Raw genomic sequence first — 21,067 nt, forward strand, 5'->3', positions numbered from 1 at the left:
AAATTAATTGTTTTTCATTCTCATTATCCATCCATTTAAGAAAGCCATTTGACCCGCGCGTGCATACTACTATTTAAAGAGTTTATCGCGTTCATTGGAATATATATATAGACAAATTACATTTGCAAATCAATGATACGAAGCCACGTAACATAATTTGATTTATAGAAAATTATAAAATTAAATTCCGGTTATAAATTAGTTAAATTGTTGCACAGGATATCACCCACCGTCCTTATCTATCAACTAATTAAGGTAACATTCATAGACAAATTACATTTACAAATCAATGATACAACGCCACGTAACATAATTTGATTTATAGAAAATTATAAAATTAAATTCCGGTATAAATTAGTTAAATTGTTGCACAGGATATCACCCACCGTCCTTATATATTAACTAATTAAGGTAACATTCTCGTCCCAAAATGGGGTCCAATCTATAACTGGAAATAGTCCTTAATTAAGTTAGTTATCTGTCGGGTTGGTTAGGCAACTGCAGCATATAAATAACATGTCGCCCCCCGCCAACAACTACATCTCACGAGTCCCACATTTAATTGTAATCACAAAGGACAATAAGCGAAGGAGGGAAAGAGGAGGGTGGTCTTGGCACTGCACGCTTGAGAAAATGTCCACTGCAGGGAAGCCTATTCGATGCAGAGGTACGTACCTCATGGGGATACATTGAGAGCAACTTTTATTCAAGAAATATACTTTTGAAAAAACAGTTTTTAGTCAATTTTTTAGAAAAACCATAAACATAAGGTAATGGTTGTTTCTAAAGATAATTATGGGCTGATGATGATATTTAAAAGGATATTTGATAGACTTTTGATGGTGTTTCTTTGCTCATTTTGTTCCAGTGAGTTCTGGAAAAGGAACCCAAGATGCTAAAGTTAAGCCTTTTCATTTTAAGCGTGCGAAACTGATTTGTTATGTGTATATGTTGTAGCTGCGGTTGGTCGGGCACCAGGGGAGCCTCTGGTGATGGAGGAGATTATGGTGGCGCCGCCAATGCCTCGGGAGGTTCGGATTCGAGTCATATGCACCTCCCTATGTCATACTGATCTCTCTATCTGGAAACTAAAGGTAGTCAGTCAGTAACTATTATTTGAAAGCATAGTCTTAATCTTTTCATAAATTCTTGACTACTTCGTTGACACACATTTATGCCTGAATTTTCTTTTTCTAATGTTTGAAGGATCCTCCTGGAATGTTTCCAAGAATTTTTGGTCACGAAGCCATCGGGTAGGTGATACATTCTAGTCAAATAAAATTACCTGCTGTCCTTGTTTTTCTTTGGTATCGCCAGTGTACCGATCAATGTGTCATATGTTAAGTGGTTTACCTATGAAACAACTTAAACTGTGTCAAATCAGCTGATCTGGTCGAGGATAATATAATTAAAGATGAAGAAGACTAGCATTGCTCATTGCTCATTCTGTTTGTTCTTTGTCCTATGTTGTTATCATACAGTCGTTTACTGTGAACTTACTAAATCTGATTTTAATGATTTTTGTGATAGTTAGATACCATGTTGTTGTTATTTAGGCCATGACTTACCCATGAGTTAATCCAATTTCTGTGCTCCGTAGGGTGGTGGAAAGTGTGGGGGAGGATGTGGATGAAGTAACTGAAGGAGACACTGTCATCCCCATATTTGTGTCAGAATGTGGAGAATGCGAAGATTGCAGATCAAAGAAGAGCAACCTGTGTTCAAAACTCCCTTTCAGAGTATCTCCTTGGATGCCAAGATATGACAGCAGCAGATTCACTGACCTTAATGGAGAAGTTATATACCACTTCATGAATGTGTCGAGTTTTAGCGAGTACACAGTGGTGGATGTTGCCAATGTAGCAAAAATCGATCCCTTGGTGCCCCCAAACCGGGCGTGCCTTCTCAGCTGTGCAGTTGGAACAGGTAATTTGTGATGTATTTTGTGTTGTACTTGATTAAAGGCTTGCATTCTACGCTAAGAAAACATTGATGTATTTTTATCTCATTGAATGCAACTTGAATTCTTAGGGGTTGGCGCTGCTTGGAAAACAGCAAATGTGAAGGAAGGATCGACTGTTGCTATATTTGGGCTTGGCTCTGTTGGATTAGCTGTATGAACTCGAACTAACTTATTATAAAGAGATTTATCTTCTTCCTTATAACTTGCATTCATCATTGGAATTGTATAGAGAAGCTCATGGCTGCCCTTTTGTTTTCTAGGTTGCGGAGGGAGCTAGACTATGCGGAGCTACTAGAATTATTGGTGTAGATGTTAATCCAGACAAAAAAGAAATTGGTAAGTCTGTTATATCTGGGGATTCCTGTTTTTTGGGATTTATGGAACACTGAATTCGTCTTAATGAAATAACAGGCTTTCCTTAATATAAGGGAGCATATTCTTCTAGTCACTTTCATTGTCACAATGTACAGGAAAGAAGTTTGGAGTCACAGACTTTGTCAACCCTGGAAATTGTGGAGATAAACCTGCGAGCCAGGTCTTCCTCTTAACCCACACAATATGGAATTGGAAACTTTGCGTTTTTGTTTTATACTCTTACATGTTCTTAATCTTGAGATGAACTCTTATCGTCTTGAAATGTGTACATGCTTTTGGTGGCTCGAGCTTGTGCCCCAAGAACTCGACAAGTGCATTTGTTATGTTCTCTCACAAATTTACTTTTTGGGCTTGGAAGCAGCCTGTGGTTGATATGTTAGTTTATGATGATTAAGGACATATTTTAGTTTCCCTTTTGGTTTTTGAGTTAGGGATGGGGGGAGGGTGTGGAATGTTATCCCATGGTGAGGGTGGAAACGATTAAGAATGGAGTATTAATGTGTCCTTAATGATGAGTGTATATGCTTTTGTTTCTAATGTGTTGTGGTTACTTTCTATGTCACCGTGCAGCTGATCAATGAGATGACTGGTGGGGGAGCAGACTATTGTTTTGAATGCATTGGAGTAGCATCCTTGGTGAAAGAAGCATATACTTGCTGCCGAAATGTCTCTCTCTCTCTCTCTCTCACACACACACACGCGCGCGCGCGCACATGCGCGCACACACACTTGTCCTTCACGACATGTTTTATGGCATAGTAATAGATCAGATCTGCAACCAGAATCAAGCCTCTCATGTCTATATGAAAAGAGGCAGGTCTGATTATGCTGGTCGCATTAATTTTTGTTTTATGAGTGAAAATCAATATTCAAGATTATGACAATTTTTATTCTGTGTGTTCAGGGTTGGGGGAAGACTGTTGTGATAGGAGTAGCCAGGCCGGGGTCAGAATTGGGCGTTAACTTTCAAGATGTCCTTGATGGAGGGGGGAAGAGCATCATGGGATGCGTCTATGGAGGAATCAAAGCTAAGTCTGATATTCCCATCCTCCTCAAGCGTTACTTGGACAAGGTGATTTTAACACTTACTCTGATCTACATATATGTCTATAGGCCTAAGCAAGCGTTTATTTTTTGCTGATGGTAATTAGCATGCAAAACCAAATGCTGCATTTCATTTTCTGCCTGCCTATTTTGCTTCAAGTACTTGCTGATGGTTTTCTTTGTAGTTTCTAAATCTTCTATTTTTGTCAATGGCAACCAGGAACTGCAATTAGATGAGTTCGTCACGCACGAGATACAGTTCGATGAAATCAACAAAGCTTTTGATTTACTTATTGAAGGACAGTGTCTTCGATGTGTGATTTGGATGAACAATTGAGAGACCTCCAACTATATATATATATATATATATAGAGAGAGAGAGAGAGAGAGAGAGAGAGAGAGAGAAATTCATAGTGTGGCCAAATCGGGTTTTGGTGCACCATATGTAAATGATGTCTGTCCCCTAAGTAATCTTAAGCAAATAATGGACAGCTCTTATTGTTTTCTGTAAAATGCAAAATTACATATGGAATATATACATATATATATATATATATATAATCTCTACGATACTGTAAATGCAGTAGATGCCCCAGTGAAGTATGTGTTGGGAGAGTCCTTTGTTTTCTTTGCCGAACCAAAATGCCTTAGCCTGTACACCCCAGAACTTACCACCTCTGGTATTTCCCACTCAATGGTCGCCAAGCCATAAAAGCTGCTATTATCTACGCTCCATTTAAAGTACAAACAAAAATCATCATCATCAAAAACTGGGATCCAACGCTCCACCTGAAGCATCTCCACCACTGCAAATGTACCTTCTGTCAATAGGTCATATCTTGGGTTTGCACTCCAAAATGTGGCACTTGGTTTGTCTCCCTTTCTGAATGTGCCACTTTTTGGTATAATGATGTCTTGTTTCATGTCGCCGAAGTTTTTTCCGGGAGGAGGTGAGTCACCCACAGGTTCGAGTAAGAATTTGAGTTGAACAGAGGAAAGGTCCGGCGGCGTGGGGCCGTTGGAAATTACCTTCTCTCCTTTTGCCATGGCTTTAGCTAATTTATTGAACTCTTGGATGTAGGCTGATAGCGTGTGTGGACCGTAGAGCGTTGAGGCAGCCTGCACATACCAAAATATTATTATCTTTTATATCATCCCAAGCGCAATTAAGCTGCGTTTAGATGTTAAATTGAGTTGAGTTTTTTATAAATAGTAGTAAGTTGAGATAATGAAGTGAATTTTGTAATGTTCACATAAGATGATTTTAATATATTTAGATGTTAAGATGAGTTTAGATGTATTTATAAAAAGTTGAAAAAAGTTACGAGTCCCGCGTGTAAAGAAGTGTTAAATTGAAAAAAGTTGTAGGTCTCACGTGTAAAGAGATTTTTAATTGAGATGAGTTTAATAATTTGAAAGTTTGGTATTTGAAAGTTAGATTCAGTTTAAAATTAGACTGAATTAAGTTAATCTCAATTGAATCTGTCAACCAAACGGTGCCGTTTCATACCAAAATCTTGGATTTATTATATTTTTGGAAAACGATATAAATTCCGAGGTTGCAAGACCAATCATTATACGTACATACCTCATATCGTTGTTGCTCGTATTCTTCGAAAGTAGCAACATATTGCGAGTAGGTATTTGTGAGGCCCGCGATTACAACTTCGGTTTTGTCATCAAACTCTCCATTCCCATTACTTATCAGCGTCTCCTTAACTGCCTCCCTCAGTCGCCGCCCCGCCATTGTTGTGAACTCTGCAATTCTCAATAGCTCAGGCGACATTGTCATGATCAATGTTTTGTTGAGACTTTATCATTCCAAGTCATGCAAGAGCTCAGTTGTTCATATATCTGACAGTAACATGATTTCCTCTCTAGGCTTCGTTTTCACGACTTTTAATTTTCACTATCCAACTCGTTTTGGGGTATTTATCACGTAAACAGTCGAAGCAAAGAATCAGATTGTGTCATTTACGTGGTTGCAGGAAAATTTGCGAGAAAAAACAAACCTCCTGGTACAGAAAGTATGATCAGCTTTCCCAGCCTCAGCATCTGAATTGGAAGAATCGCAGGCTGCATTTGTATACACAAAACGTAACAAATCCATCAATAAAAATTATATATAAACAAATTACAAAGAAAAAAACTAATTACAAATCAGTCCTACCGCCCATGCATATGGATCAAACATTTCGCCTGCGTCAAGCAAAACAGTCTTCGGTTTTTGGCACTCCACTTGATATGCGCTCGGTTCTTTCAGTGCATTTCTCAACTTTTTCCACATTTCGCTGATCTGGAAACATGGGGTGGAGACACCAAATAGAAAGCTAACGAATATGACAGTGATAATTTGAATAACAGGAATGATTTGTACTGCACAGACATGCATGGATTGAACACGAACACGAGCCAAAACAATAGGTTACTGTCTCATGAACAGAGACCTTTTTTTGGTCTGTGTCGGTGTTCAATCCGTTTAATCTGTCCGTGTCTGCATCAGAACTCTTTGAATAATGTTATAGAATAGACACTCATTTCAGTTTTATTCTACTTTTTTGATGTTTTATTGCCTATCAATCATTAATATAATTATTTAATAAAAATAAATAAATTCAAAAATTTATAGATAATGTCGTAAAGACAAATATATAGCATTTTGCAATTTTTAGGAGACAAGTGTCATGCTGACCTCTGTATCACCTTGTTGAAAACCGAAGACACCGGGACCATCTGTGGTTCCAGCAGCAAAACCTGGACCAACGGCTGCCGGGCATGTTTTGACAACCTTGCTTCCATCTAATTCAACATCAATGTTTGTAAAATTCAAATAAACATGGCGATAGTCAATCTTCCCTGTCAATTCTTCTGTGGCAGTCGCAAATAGATCAACAGCCTTTTGGAACTGCCTCTCCCCTATAATCTTTGTGCTCTGTATTTCATCTGGGTATCTGTTTTTTCAAATAATTACCAGAGTCCATCCATTAATGTGAGCTCGTTTTAGTAAAAGACACGAACCCATGCACTTGGATTAAAGTTTCAATACCCAGGTCCACGGCCAACGCAGAGGAGGTCATTGCCATGGCAGGAGGAGCGATTGAAGTCGCACCGCTTTCCGCTATCAGTGCAAAATGCTCCTAGCACATTGGGGGTCACGTCTCCAACATTTGATTGGCAGAATGCTCCTACGAACAGTGACCCGTCGTTCTTCCTCACTTTAAAAGCTTGGCTGGTTGTTTTACCGCAAGGTTGTCCTCCTGTTGCTTTGATTGTTTGCGCTTTCTCCACCAGTGTTTCAATCTCTATCTCACATGGAAAATCAACAGTTCCATAGTAAAGATTATTTCAAATTATGGACCGTTTGTTGAAATTTGAAATAAGATGGAAAATCATGAAGATATATCATTATTACTTACTATAGTAAATGAAGAACGCAAGAGATTAGCATGGCATGATCCTACTGATTTATGTTCATGACACATTTCAAGGACTTACGTACGTCTTCCATCTTCACATGCACAGGCAAATGCTATAGCTGATTTATATCCATAGCAGAGATTTTAAATTATATTTTAACACTCTCCTAATTAGGGGTGGTATCGGTTCGGTCTGATCTTAGGCGATTTTGTGGACCGGACCGGACCTATTCGGTTTAGGGATTTTCCACCTTGGACCAGACCGAGTATATATAGGACCGGACCGGTCCAGGGTCGGTCCATTATGTCTAGACATGCCCCAAATGGGCTATTCGGAATAGTCCATCTAAATCTGGCTTTTTTTTATACCAAATTTCAATTATTTTCCGTCCACTTCAAATTTGTACATTTTTTAACTAAAAATACTAAAGAAAAACTTGATCTTGAAAAATACAATGATAAAAGAAAACAATAAATTTGTAATATGATTAATAAATTATTGTATTAGCCTATAAGCCTATTAGGTATATATAGTTATAACTTATAGTGATATTAATACTATACTATTATACATACATTATGCTATAATCTTATAACTCTTATGATATATTAATATATATTAATACTATATATTATACTATTATAGACTATAGTGTGTGTGTGTGTATATATATTATAATGATATAGTGATACTAATACTATATATTATATAATAATACATTAATATAAATTATTACTAATACTATTAATACTATATACTATATTAATAATTTAATAGTGATATTAATACTATATAATAATATATGGTCATAGTCTCATAGACTCATAGTGATATTAATAATTTAATATTATATATAGACAGTAGACTTATAGACTTATAGTGATTTAGTTATAATTTATAATTATAGTTATAGACTATAGTGATTTAGTTTATTTATAATTATATTGACGATGTTAATTATTACTTTATTACTAACTTAAAGTATGTTAATGCATAATGAGCCATTGAATTTGAGCCATATACAACTTTTAACATTTTGTATATGAAGCAATATGCATAAATAATTTAATTATCCATAAATATTTCATCCATAATTGAGAAAAATACATACTTAACATACTATTATAAATAAGCATAAAATATTTAATTATACATACTATTATAAATTTATAAATTATACATATATTAAAATTTATACTATAACTCTTAATACTTAATAGTATTAGTAATACATTAAAGAATATATTAATACATTGATACTAAATAGTAAATATATATAGTTATAGGCTTATAGTGATTAGTTATTATGAACCATGATTTGTATAACTATATAATAGTATTAGTATAAAGTATTAGACTATTAGTAATATAATATAGCTATATATTAGTAATATTAGTATAACTGTATAACTATAATCTATACTTAATTTATAATTATAATTAGTTAATTATATATTAGTTAGTGATAGGATTAGGTTAGATGAAAATTATATAATTAATTATATATAAAAATTATAAAATATATATTTTTTTTATTTACATTCTGTTCGGTCCGGTCCGAAAAATCCTTGGACCATGGACCAGACTGAATGAACTCAGTTCTATAAAATTCAGACCGAGACTGACAGAGACAGCCCCGTTTCGGTCCGGTTCGGACCGAATTGGTCGGTCCGGTCTATTTTTCTAGTCCAGACCGTCCAATGCTCACCCCTACTCCTAAAGATTGACTTTAATATGTAAAATATTTAATTATTTGAATTACACTTGCGAAAAAATACTTTATTGAAAGCTTGTCGATCCACACTCAGAATTAGTTGGGATTATACTACAGACATCTGGTCTCAATAAAGAAAAAATTAAGAATTTGGAATCACTGTGGAGGGGACATTTAGACCCCTGGACTAAGAACCCGACTAAGGCCAAGCCCATATTTGAGGCTGAGTCCATCCGCAAGCCTAGAAAGACTTGTGGATGGCTTGAGACTAAGAGCCCTATAAGTAAATGACTCACAATGACAATTACGAGTGAGATAACCCCGAATAATGGGGGATGAGGCCCAAGACAAAGTACCAATATTCTGCATGAGATAACTCCTACAAAATAGGAGATATCCACTCTGTTTAGTTAATGGATCACAAAGGACTAACAATCAGAGTTATTCACCACCACACCGTATCCTTCTATAAATAACTCGATGGAGGTAACATCCTGAATGATGATCTCTACTTTTATATACCTAATTTTATATTATTATTGACTTAAGCATCGAAGTTTATGCAGGGCAACCAGCGCCATCTCCTCATTACTGCAGGTGTTATCCGAGTGATTGGTGGTGTGAAACACGTCCTTAGCACACTGCTTAGCTAAGAACTTAATGGCAATTTTAACTTTTAAATTATATTCTAATCGTGAGAACCTAGCCAGCACTTGGAAATCATGAATGAACTAATTACCGGCGGGGCTGGAGATTGGTGTGGAGGAAGATTTATTGAAAGAGAACCAGTCCTCGAAGAACCTGGCGGCCGCACCCTTGTTGTCCCCACTGATGAGCTTGTTGTCTCTGCTCATGGAGGTTCCGTGCGTTGCGTACCAGCTGAATGCTCCAATGCTCTTCCCGCTTCCTCTATCAAGCAACTTCAAAAGCGTCATTTGGGTATCCACGTTGTTTGGATACCGGTCTCTCTCCTCTGCCGGGTTAAACAAATAAGCACTTGGGCTCCTGTTGATTCCCGCATTTTCCACTTCTCCTGCAAAATAAGTATGGCATATATATATATATTGTATAAGATGAATGCTTCTCATAAATATATATATATATATATATATATATATATTTATATATATTCTCATTTCACAAGGAAAAATGTCGACCTTTGTTGATGAAAACCGAACCGGGCTTGAGATTATTGTGTGCCTGAACAATGCTCTGCTCGATTGCTCCAACAATGGCATCAAACGATTGTTGCACGAAACCTGCAGAAGTGATAGAATAAAGCAAATACTGCAAGTAGCCTCCTGGCCCAGCATGAGTATGGATGCCACTAATTGCCACATTTTCCTGTGTGTACAAATTTCCGAACCTTCAAATTGCCCAAACAAAAAAAAAGAATCATCATTAAGTTAACAAGTCAGAAGGTATATGTTTTGATCAGGTACTACTGGGTTTTGCTGGCCTTTAGTGTACATACCTTGATTTTAGCCTCTCCAGCACTTTTGTAGTGACAAGCTGCGAAGCCATGCCCGCGTCAAGATTTACAAAAGCAAACCTTGGACCTTGGGTACTCTCTGCAACTATAAAAGTCCTAGTTCTTAGCCTAAAATGGACGCCGGCAGTGTTCTGGAAAATGTTAGCATAGCCCATCATGTTCACGCCGGCGGCAGGACCAGTCATGTCAAAGCTCCCCACGCCTGTCAGGTATTCCCCGTTGGTGGCGCTTCCAAGCACACAGCAGGTTATGCCGAGAAAAACTACAAAGAACATACGATCTGGGTGTCGATGCATCTTGCTAATCATCTTTGGGTTTGAGTAAAAAAAATCGATTAGTAGCAAAGATATATAAAGCCGTCGTTTTGAGCTTCTTGTTTTTTGATAGTACTGTTTGTTTCTTAGGAGTTAGTGATGGATTCTTTGCGAGTTTGGACCTAAAACAAAGAGACTACTGATGAGTTCTAAGATAGTTTTGTCGATTTGCCGAGGTATGAGCTGGCAAAAGAGCATCACTTCTTGGCTTTCTCCGTATGTGATAAGGACTAGGTATGTTCTTGTCTGTTATGATGGAGACTATGTAGCTTCAACAGCTACAACCGCCAAATAGGGCCCGCAAACAACCAGGGGCATGCAACTGGAAGATTGCACCTCTCAAGACTCATGCACGTCATTACTTTGCGCTCAATCAACAATGGCAAGCCAAAAAAATTCATCAAGCCAAAATGGATGTGAGCATTGTTGGTTTTTTTTTTTTAATTAATTAATTATTTAATTTTTTAGTCTCATTCTATTTTGTTACGGTCCGATTTGATGATCCAATTTGATAATAATTTGTTGTGATTTTTGAGAGAATTGAATTCCCAATAAGGATTTGGCCCGATTTGAATTTTTTTGATCCGGTTTTAACTCTTGAACCGGTCTGACCTGATTTTTAATTATGGTTTACCCGCTGTAGGATAATTAGGGTTTCGCCACACACATACATATATTGTATTTTGTAAAACTGCTCATTGTATTGCTGCATTATATATTTAAATTCTCTACAGTTTAGTAGATATAGGCACGTTACCGAATCAAGTAAATCTTGTTTTCGTGTATGATTAATCTTATTTTTCGTTTTACCTTTTCTCTTATTATTCCTAACATGCATTCCCTAGCGCAATGATCAGCATCCAAATTGACCGTCTTTAGTTTAACGCACAGCCTTTCTCCTTGCATGTGTGGTAAAGTTTGATAGCAGAGAGGATTCGCCCTTGCAAAAGGGGGCATGCAATTGCAGGCTAGGTTCCATACATGACCTCGCTGGTTTAGAAGGCCATCTTCTGCTTAATGTGTTGCAAAATGATAAGCCCAATCACTGTGATATTTATGTACCGGATGCATGTTCTATAATAAGCGGATGTCGCTCTGTGCATGCAAAGCTGACAAATCCACCATCAAGATAAGGCCTCGTCTTCCTTGAGTGTGTCATCGAATCTCATTCCCTTTTTTTTAATATAATTAATTTCTCAGCATATATAGATGAATAAACTAATTAGGTACATGGGTCTTCCCAGTAAAAGCTTTATTTAAAACATCAATAATTTATTTTTTAAGAAAGAGGATTTATTTTTTATTATTATTAAAGGAACCTTATTTGTAGCAGATGATTAATCCTGCGGTTATAATTCAGACATCTTGATGGTTATTAAAATGAGTGATAAGACACGATCGGTATTTAAATATGACAGTTTAATCCACGGGTGACACGACACCACGATCGATTTCGTGTTGTTGAATCTGATGGCTATACTTTATATTGGATCGATGAGAAAGTATAGTGGATGAGTTTGACGCTCGATCGATGAAAGAACAAAAAATTAAACTAACTCACATGACACATCACAGCACAAATAACACAAATATTTAATGCAATTAATATTTTCATAGGTTGAATAATAGGTCTTTTATTCTCAGTAACTCCGGCCGGCAAGTGAGGAGATCAGAACAGCAGGAGATGTAGGGAAAGAGAAATACTTTTTGTGAGGCTTCAGCCTCACAGATTCAGCCTATGAAAATACAGATTCAGTCCGGGCCCCATGATCCTCTGTCGTGGAACGAATTATAAAGAATGAGGAGGTGAATGAACGCGATGCGCCCTTCTGTAACCGCGCCCACCAAAATAATAGGACAAATTACTAAAGAACCCACCCACTGAGCCAAGCTTTCTGGCCTCCGCAGGAAAAGCAAGCAGCACAATTACAAAGAGGAGCATCAACAGCAACAATCTTTGATTCGCTACCCCCATCCTCATCTTCTTCGTTCCACGCACGCTCTTTCCCCGAGTCTTTTAGGGCTATATTCAATCAAGCCCTAGTCTGTTCGATCCTCTGCCTGCAGGGTCTCACTTTTCTACAACCCTTCAGTTTATAACAGCTAGCCATTCCTAATTTAAGCAACCACATAAATTTTTTACTGGTTAAGCTGATGTTGTCCACAATGTTCATACTATTTTAGTTAAATGGTATATTCCTAGTTAGTTAACCAGCTTATGAATTGAAGAAAAAGCGGCCACACCTATTTCTCCTCCGTCCATGGGCAAGCTGAATATGGCCCTGTCATGCATGGGAGAATATTCTTACACCGCATATCTTCACCTGACTAATATACGATTTATCATTTTTGTTATTCTATTTAAATACATATATATTTAAATATTAAAATAAAGCGATAAAAATAATGAATTACATATTAATTAAATAAAAATATATGGTATAAGGATATATAATTTATCTATTATGCAATTATTGAAGACGTGGCTCTAGAATAATATCTGAACTCGGCCTCTCTTGGCTGGCAATCTCTAGAGCTGCTTCCGCACACATCAAGATTTTGACCAATTGAGCAGCTTAGATATGTCTCCTAAATAACTCATGACAAATTATTAGAAACGAACACGTGTACTTTATTGGAAGGATCCAGTTTTAATAATAGTTCCTTTCCCAACTTCAAAATCGGGGCCCAATTCATGTAATTTTTCATAAGGAAAAAGCTAAAGTAGAATAGCCTCCCGTGAATTCTCCAAACACTTTTTTTTTTTTTAACTTTTAATTAAGTATTTTTTTCAATGATATTATAATTTAAAAAAAATATATTTTAAAAGATAAATAGAATGCATGAAAAAAAAACTATTTAGCCTTCTCGAAAGAATGTGTCGGCATTAGTGTGAAACTAACGGTCTTTGAGATCAAGTGTTTGGTAGCTGGCAATAATTCGGTACCAAAATGCTTTAAATATCAAAAGAATTTATAAAATAAATTTATAAACTTGATGTGATGTGATATATTAAATTATAATTATTTTTATTATAAAATAAATTTAATATATTATATAAAACATATCAATTTATAAATTTATTTTTATATCATAATATTATCTTTATAAAATTATAATTACTAGTCCATTTCAGTGCTTTATGGCTATTAATCATAAGGACCAGTAGTTAAATGTCTCCGTCACCTCAACTACAAAATTCTCGGCGTTTATTGACGTGGGATTGCGAACTACGAAAGAAAGAAAGTCTGGTGGCTGCAATAATTCGCAACTTTTATTGAATGTATTAATTTACATCAGATATAGTCCTTCGACTCTCGACTTTCGAGCATTACACGGGACCCATACGTTTGTCCTTGAACTTATCCAATTTTATTTCTCATTTTTAAATGAGTTATTCAATCGACGGATTAAAAAAAAATATTTTAATACAGATATCGTTTTAAATATTATTTTAAAATAATTTATATATAAATAAATTATATATATAAATATAAATTATATAAAGCATTTGAGAGTTAAAAAATAAACTTATAATTTAAAGAAATAAAAAAAAAAAAAATGTCGGTAGAAATAAAATTATGACAAATACAAAACTATATACAAAACTATATCCTTCTATGTGACGGTTACGCTGTAAAAAAGGGTATACTTGGATCCTACAGGCGGGTAAAAATTAAAAACTTTGGTCTCAATCCAAACTTTTTATTTTTCAAATTCTAACGTTACTTTGCTTTTGGTGCGTGATTCATTGAGGAAAAGTCAAGTGGGTCAGAGGGCATCATGACACAGCTTGCACCTTCGTCAATACACAAAGGCCTAAAGTGAGCAGGCATAATGATAAGCTTATTTTTCTTTTTCTTTTACCTTCTTTCTCTCTTTCCAGCTATGACACAGAATTAAAGAAATATTGTTTAATTCACAAACAATTAAACCAATTTATTAGAAATATTGCTCAACTCACAAACAAAAAAGGGATTAAATAAACAAGGAAGTACACAAACTATTTTTCTTTTTCTTTTTCTTATAAATTTATTTATCAAAACAAATATTAAATCAGAAATAACTTACACATAATAAGTACATATAAAGCACACTTAAGTATTATAGATCCAAAATTAATATAATTAAAAAAACAAAAACAGAAAGCAAAAGAACCAACCCCGATCGTAAATCAACATAATAACAAAGCGCACACACTAGACTGCCGGTGACAGTACCAATACACCATTTTAATTGAACACAACTCACTGAACTCAAGTCCAGTTCTCTTAATGGGCAGCAGATTCTTTTTCCTTTTCTTCCTGAGTCTTGGGGTGGTGTCCAGGCAGTTTCTCCTTGATCTTCTCCAAAAGGCCCTTCTTCTCCTTCCCCTCGCTATCAGGACTAGGCAGCTCAGCATACTCTGCCTGATGAGGTGGAGGAGGAGGATGGACCTCTTCGGTCTTCTTCTGCTGGCCTGGAATTTTTTCCTTAATTTTATCGAGGAAACCGGCCTTCTTTTCCTCCGATTGGACTGGCTCTGCTGAATGATGAACAGGCGCTGCTGCTACTCCTTCATACCTCTCAATCGGGACCGGAGTGTCTTCTTTTTTATATCCTGTTATCTTATCTTTCAGCCCCTTCTTTTCCTTCTTTTTCTTCTTCTTTTCTTCTCCTTCGCCTTCCTCCTCATCGCTAGACTGCAAAATTTTCAAGCGATAAAAATCATGTTCTAAAATTAATTACAACTTACTTGGTTTAAACTTCACAGTTAATTTACGTATATATTCTGTCTATCCTGATTAGGCATGCAAAAGACAAAAAAGTAGATTTCATGTCCTAGACCATTGGCCGTTTCCAATATATGTACGTTTCTTATGGTTCAAGTCGCTATTCATGAATGACCATGCAAAACGGATCACTCAGATCAAAATAAGAACAAAATTATTAATTATCAAAACAGATTTGTACTGATTCATACAACGACTTTTACTGATAAGGCAAAAAAAAATACAGATGGATACTTACAGAGCTAGAACTGCTCTTAGATCGGGGGAGTTTCTGATCCAAAAGGTCGTGTTTTTTCTCCTGCTCCAGCTTGTATTCTTCTTTCTCTACCTTTGGCTCAGGTACTTCAGACACTGCAACTTTCTCTTCAAACTGATCAGTAACGATCACCTCCTCCTGGGGCTTCTTCTCCTCTTTCTTCCCCAATAAATCTGCAAACAGCCCTCGGTCCTTGCTCTCCACAGCATCCTCTTTCCGATCATGATCGACCACAGCAGTCTCGTACTCATGGCTACCCTTGTTGTGGTGCTCCTCCGCCATTCTCGATCAAACAATAATAACTATACGAGATCAAATAAATCTTTTATGGAACAAGATACTCTGGTTCGCTGAAACTGAAAGGTTTTGTGAAGGTTTTTAGTGTTGCGACTATGGATTCTGTGTGGTAAGACACTGAGAGGAGACGGTTTATATAACCATTTAAGCCGCGGATCTAACGCGATTAAGCCAGCTAGTTTGTTGTCACAGTAAAGAGGACTCAATCGGTGGCCAATCAATCGGTGTCACCGACGTGTCGTATTAACGTCGTGATTTAAAAACAGAGATCTCGTACGCTCTGATTCAGACAACTGTCCCGTAGGACGAGAGAGATGAGAAGGCATAGTCTAAAGAATTAAAAGAAGAGATAAAGTAGAGAAAGGAGAGGGAGGGGAAGACACCCATGCACGTACGAATCAATGGGTCCTATGACGTGTAAGAAAAATGTGGAAGGGTGTAGTTGTGGGACCCGGTTTTGTCGGCCTAGGTGGGGGATAAATATTGAATGGCCGGCGCGGGCGCCTCTGAAGTATGAGTGTGACACGTGGCAATTAAAGGGAGAAGTGGTGTATCGAGATTTACGACTGGTTTTGCGATCTGTACTTAGTCCTGCATGTGGGGAGCGGCATTGGGAGCTGCAGTTGGACAAGTGGTCGGTTTAGGTTGGCTGTTTCCTTTTGCGGCTATCATTCATATTTGGGTCAGAAAAAGTTAAAATTAAAAATTATTTTATATTTAAATAATATAACCACATAACATATTATACAACATATATTTTAAAATAAAAGATAATTTAATAAAATATTTTATTTTTATAAAATATTTTATTAAATTATCTTTTATTTTAAAATATAATTATATAATATATTGTGAAAAATAATGTGAGTTTATATTTTTCTTTATATTTAAAGATGCTTGGAACGAAATTACAGAAATTTTAAAAATATCTTGAAAATATCTATTATCCAAAAGACTGCTGAATCCATTTCCTAGACAGGCTGTACATTGATATTTTCATTTGTTTTTGTTTTTTTTTTCTTTGCAAACGAGAGGGAATGGGAATGAATATAGTTTGAGATTTTTTCTCAACTTTGAATAGAGAACTTGAGAAGACTTCAGTGAGATATTTTGTTAGAGTAATGTTAGATATTATTTTAATGAGTTTAAATCTCATACACCTCTTTAAAAAAATAGTAAACAAGTTTTGAGCTCAAATGAAAAAAAGAAATGCTATAAAAAAATCTTACACCATATACATCTATTTAATTAATATGTTTTTATTATTATATTTAAATAAATAAATATATATATATATTTAAGCGTTAAAATAAAATAATAAAAATGACAAATTACACAAGTATGTAGTGTAAGATTTTCATGTTGAATTTCATAATGAAAAGAATCAATTTTTGTCAAATGAAGCAGATGAGACGCATAAATTCTAAAACTTGATTGTTATTGAGAACACACCAATACATTCCTTACAAATGGCCTCTCACAATTCACACTGCTTTATATTCCTTTCCTTTCTCGTCAAAAGGAAATGATGATTTTGATCTTCCTTGTGAACACATGCAGAAGTCTGGCTCATTCCTTCCTTCCTTCCTTCCAAGACCGGAGGATGAGTTGTCCCGTGCGAGCAGACTTCAAACCAAATAAATAAATCATAGCTAGGACGTTTGCTACTGGCCATTGTGTTGAGGCCTCAAGATTTCTTTCATGGGCTTCGGCCTCTAAGAAAAAGAGCCCATATATGGGTGAGTCCAAACGCATGGGTCAAGTTTTCATTGAGTTGCCCAAAACATTTGAGCCCATAATGGTATTAGCTCATAGATAGGCTTTATTCGGCAGAGTCAAAATGGATCAAAACTTGGTCTATTTGGTATATCGGGGCTATGTTCAAAGCCCGGGTGGGAAAGTGGCCTAGTGGGCCAGGAAGATAACCTATACAGCGCTTTCAAATATGTTGGGCCAAACCGTCATACACGAGGGAGAGCTCAGAAAAGGGGTGGAGCCGTGACGAATTGAACGTTGAGGTCCACTTGTGTCGCGTTCCATCGTTCAAATCGTCGTTGCCCGTTGCCCTGTCGAAGACGACGACGACGATCTCTGAGCTCCAGAGAGACGAGGGAAAAGATTTCACACAGGTAGACAGGAAGGGAGAGACCGAGAAAGAGAGAGAGATAGAGAGAGCGCCATGATTACGCGATCGAATCTGGCGGAGCAGTTGAGAGAGTACCAGCTTCGATCCAAGCATGACTGGGCCTCTGTCTCTTTCTTCTCATCTACTTCTAATCTCCCTTCTTCTTCAAGGTATGCCAATTTACCTTATATATTTTTCTTTTTCAATAAGATGCGATTGTTCGCCGTTTAGGTTTATATCCTCACAATTCTGCACTTCTTGTTACCTTTTTTGGCTCCTTTTTGGATCAGCGGGATTTGTAATTGTATGGGAAACTATTTCCTTTATATTTTTTACGTTTGGGATTAATTTTGAAAATCTCTCCTTACTGCACTTTTAATTCATAAAGTACGGTCATCGGGTCTCCTGTCGAAGCTGGAAGACCTACCAAATAAAATCATCTGGTGTGTCGAATCATTTTAGAAAAGGGAGCCTTCAGGTTGTAACTTTGGGACTTTTTGTCACCGACCTTCTTTTTACTTTATCATGTAACATACACTTGGATTTACTCGAGGATATTTGTTGTGTATGTGCACGTGGTTTCATAAACTACCATACATATTACATCTGGTGGCGACTGTTAATTATTTGATCCGAGTTTTTTTCGTAGGAGCTTCATGTTTTTCCCTGGATAAACTATCCAGAGCTTCTTTTCAATGGATGATTATTAGGTAGGTAGTCTTGGAGTGTAAATGACATGTCTATTTGTTGCTTTTGATAGAATTCTGTTCTTTTTTCATAGGTAAAATAACATTTTATTGATAGAAGTATATAGGTGAAGCCCAAGTACACATGAATAGAGATTCTGTACTTGGTAACTTTTGCTAGTATTTTCTGTGGTTCTTAAATTTGGACCATCGAAGTTTTAGGAGTTGGCTGTAATCATTGTGCAATGACGAATACCTATAGGTTTGAATTACGAATGACCTAATACATAAGGCCGTGGTAGAGATGCCTTGTTTCCGACATCAGATTTACTACAGATTGTTGAAGTCGAACTGGGGTTGGTATATTGAGTGGACACTCATGCCTTATCAGATGCTGACAACTGTAAAGTGGGCCTTTTAGTTACCATACACTAACATATGAAAATCTTATTTGCCTGTTGATTTGTGGAAGGCATGCTGCGTCTGTGAATGCATTGACTCGAAATTAATGTAGAAGCTGTTGCTTCCGTGACTAGTCAGTTTGTTTCTTTGCCACCTACGGAGGCACAGATGGGAGAACTATATAGCAGAAGTTCAATGAAAAGGTTCTATGTATGGGCGCATATCTGTGTGCTTATTAATATTGTTAATTCTCTCCTTGGACATTGGCACATTATGACCCTGTAGTTGAATAAAATTAAGATGTTTGTTTTATATGGTTGACTAGCTATGTACTCTTAATGCACGGGGTGGAGTAGCTGCGTGGTTGGAGAGGTGCTTATTGATGAAGTAGACATATTTGAAGTCTTGAAAATTTGTTTGGTGGTCGTATCCAAAATGGTTAATGTCTCATTTTTTTTCCATTCATCCCATTTTATTCTTTAATCATGGTTCTAAATGTCTGGCAATTGAGAGAGCTGACAAAGTGAGAGGTTCGAGGTACAGTCCATCAGGGTAGACCATAATGTCAAAAATGTCTCAAACCCTTTATTTATAAAGATATATAGGGTTAAAGTAATGAAATTAATATCAGAAGAAGTTTTGTTCTTGTGGTTAGAGCATAGCGGTAGTAAAGTGATTATGTTGTTGGAGTTCATGATATAGCACGTAATTTTATATATGAATAACTAAGGCCTCGTTTGTTTTTAGGAAACATCTCATCTCATCTCATCTCACCTTATCATTACAACTTTTCCAAATCTCCACACAAAATAAAATAAACAATTCAACTTTTTCAAATCCCAAAACAAAAATAATATTAAAAAATATATTCTAACAATATTTTATTCAACTTTTTAACTTTAATCTCAACTCATCTCATCTCTGAAAACAAACGAGCCCTAAATTTTATAGCGTTGGTGTCATATTTTTTTGTTAATTTAATTTAAAGAAACATATATGAATAATTTTTGGGTAACATCTTGTACAAACATCAAGTTGGCCGTGTGGTAAAAATGGACATATCAATTCCTTTGTCTGAGGCTTGAAACTTGCCTCCGGCATATTGAAATTTGAGAAGAACATTTTTAATTTAAGCTACCATAGAGAACTGACCTATCCTCTGACCAGTTCAACTCACAGTTGACAGGTTAAATGGTCCCATGGCTCTACTAGCCGGCCTGGTCTAGTTTTAAAACTTGGCTTGAACCAGTACAACCAACGAATTGAGCATAAAACTCCTAACCTTGAACTGCAAGATATTGAGTGTTTGTTTGGATGTTAGCAATTCTTGGTAGACCCAACGTTATGTAATTTTTTCTTATGGACCATTAATCATTTGGCCGCAACCATAGTGTATTGATCAGTGTGCAAGAATACTGTTATTGGTGCTGTTGCACAGTGGCGCCCGTTTTTATCTTAGTACCTTGCATTTTCAACCAATGAGTTAATTTCTCACTAGTCTAAATTTTCTTGATATGTTAGTTTACTAGAAGAGTTTCATTTTTCTTTGGGTACTTCTAATTCATGGGTTCTTTAACTGCATTTTCTTTTTCAGTTATGCTGCAGATTGGTTTTCGTAGGATGACTTCTGATAGTGTTTTTGCCCATTTTTCTTGTTTATCTGGATGCAGGGTGGATGTTGTGATCTTTGTAATATGGGAACTGGTTATTCTAGCTTTGCTGGTTTTTTCTGCAGTCTCTCTTTACTTTAGGCATATGCGACTAGCTTTCACTCTAGTATGCATCACGATGCTATTCCTATTATGCATGAAAATTACAAAGCAAGTGAGATTGGCCAGGAAAAAGAAGCGAAGGATGCTTCTTCCACTATCAATGTGAAACAATATATGTAGTCATAATCTTTCTTTCTTTTTGTTTATTTGTTTTTAAAGTAACCCAACTTTGTTGTGTTATATATATGTTATTGGCCATTGCAATTGGTCCAGCGTTTTTGGACAATCTATTGCCTAAAGAAGGTTGATAGAGAATATACTGATGTGCTTGCTTCAAGAAAAGCTGATCAAACTGGTACATTCGCGAGATAGAAAATTGGGGGTTTTATGATTGAATTGAGGGGTTATAGATGTAGTTGTGTTAGAGAATTAAAGTTGTTTTCTGTGAGTGATTATTATCATATGCAAATACTTGACTGTAGTCATGGCTATTCGCCG

The 21,067-nt window shown here is 36.2% G+C and overlaps 4 protein-coding genes across 4 annotated transcripts; 2 read left to right on the forward strand and 2 right to left on the reverse strand.

Moving 5' to 3' along the window:
• Positions 1-294: 294 nt before the first annotated feature.
• Positions 295-3,920, forward strand: LOC121262963 (alcohol dehydrogenase-like 7). The gene is made up of 11 exons (XM_041165684.1): positions 295-667; positions 958-1,094; positions 1,207-1,253; positions 1,601-1,926; positions 2,032-2,114; positions 2,224-2,299; positions 2,434-2,498; positions 2,909-3,004; positions 3,243-3,410; positions 3,603-3,742; positions 3,795-3,920. The coding sequence occupies exons 1-10, from the start codon at positions 517-519 to the stop codon at positions 3,717-3,719; spliced, it is 1,266 nt and encodes a 421-aa protein (XP_041021618.1). The 5' UTR covers positions 295-516; the 3' UTR covers positions 3,720-3,742; positions 3,795-3,920.
• LOC121263215 (neutral ceramidase 2-like) lies at positions 3,903-10,391 on the reverse strand. Its single transcript, XM_041166046.1, has 9 exons — positions 9,988-10,391; positions 9,671-9,879; positions 9,253-9,546; positions 6,429-6,684; positions 6,075-6,333; positions 5,553-5,678; positions 5,395-5,458; positions 4,971-5,140; positions 3,903-4,501 (listed from the first exon to the last, which is right to left on the reverse strand). Exons 1-9 carry the CDS (start codon positions 10,311-10,313, stop codon positions 3,947-3,949), a joined length of 2,259 nt encoding a protein of 752 aa, XP_041021980.1. The 5' UTR covers positions 10,314-10,391; the 3' UTR covers positions 3,903-3,946.
• Positions 10,392-14,316: 3,925 nt separating this feature from the next.
• Positions 14,317-15,965, reverse strand: LOC121263106 (dehydrin ERD14-like). Its single transcript, XM_041165900.1, has 2 exons — positions 15,330-15,965; positions 14,317-15,001 (listed from the first exon to the last, which is right to left on the reverse strand). The coding sequence occupies exons 1-2, from the start codon at positions 15,627-15,629 to the stop codon at positions 14,591-14,593; spliced, it is 711 nt and encodes a 236-aa protein (XP_041021834.1). The 5' UTR covers positions 15,630-15,965; the 3' UTR covers positions 14,317-14,590.
• A 1,628-nt stretch (positions 15,966-17,593) lies between these two features.
• LOC121263196 lies at positions 17,594-20,855 on the forward strand. The gene is made up of 2 exons (XM_041166027.1): positions 17,594-17,939; positions 20,528-20,855. The coding sequence occupies exons 1-2, from the start codon at positions 17,824-17,826 to the stop codon at positions 20,733-20,735; spliced, it is 324 nt and encodes a 107-aa protein (XP_041021961.1). The 5' UTR covers positions 17,594-17,823; the 3' UTR covers positions 20,736-20,855.
• Positions 20,856-21,067: the final 212 nt, after the last annotated feature.

This window comes from Juglans microcarpa x Juglans regia, chromosome 4S (assembly GCF_004785595.1).
Source record: "Juglans microcarpa x Juglans regia isolate MS1-56 chromosome 4S, Jm3101_v1.0, whole genome shotgun sequence".
Taxonomy (NCBI): Eukaryota; Viridiplantae; Streptophyta; class Magnoliopsida; order Fagales; family Juglandaceae; genus Juglans; species Juglans microcarpa x Juglans regia.

Excerpts from the sequence above, each read along its gene's own strand:
- LOC121263215 (XM_041166046.1), bottom strand. The coding sequence starts at position 10,313 with ATGATTAGCAAGATGCATCGACACCCAGATCGTATGTTCTTTGTAGTT. Across the intron at positions 5,679-6,074 it reads TTCAACAAGGTGATACAGAG|ATCAGCGAAATGTGGAAAAA; the intron begins GTCAGCATGACA and ends CCATGTTTCCAG. Across the intron at positions 4,502-4,970 it reads ACGAGCAACAACGATATGAG|GCTGCCTCAACGCTCTACGG; the intron begins GTATGTACGTAT and ends TGGTATGTGCAG.
- LOC121263106 (XM_041165900.1), bottom strand. The coding sequence starts at position 15,629 with ATGGCGGAGGAGCACCACAACAAGGGTAGCCATGAGTACGAGACTGCT. Across the intron at positions 15,002-15,329 it reads CTAAGAGCAGTTCTAGCTCT|TCTAGCGATGAGGAGGAAGG; the intron begins GTAAGTATCCAT and ends AAAATTTTGCAG.
- LOC121263196 (XM_041166027.1), top strand. The coding sequence starts at position 17,824 with ATGATTACGCGATCGAATCTGGCGGAGCAGTTGAGAGAGTACCAGCTT. Across the intron at positions 17,940-20,527 it reads AATCTCCCTTCTTCTTCAAG|GGTGGATGTTGTGATCTTTG; the intron begins GTATGCCAATTT and ends ATCTGGATGCAG.
- LOC121262963 (XM_041165684.1), top strand. The coding sequence starts at position 517 with ATGTCGCCCCCCGCCAACAACTACATCTCACGAGTCCCACATTTAATT. Across the intron at positions 2,115-2,223 it reads TTGGCTCTGTTGGATTAGCT|GTTGCGGAGGGAGCTAGACT; the intron begins GTATGAACTCGA and ends TTTGTTTTCTAG. Across the intron at positions 3,005-3,242 it reads CATATACTTGCTGCCGAAAT|GGTTGGGGGAAGACTGTTGT; the intron begins GTCTCTCTCTCT and ends CTGTGTGTTCAG.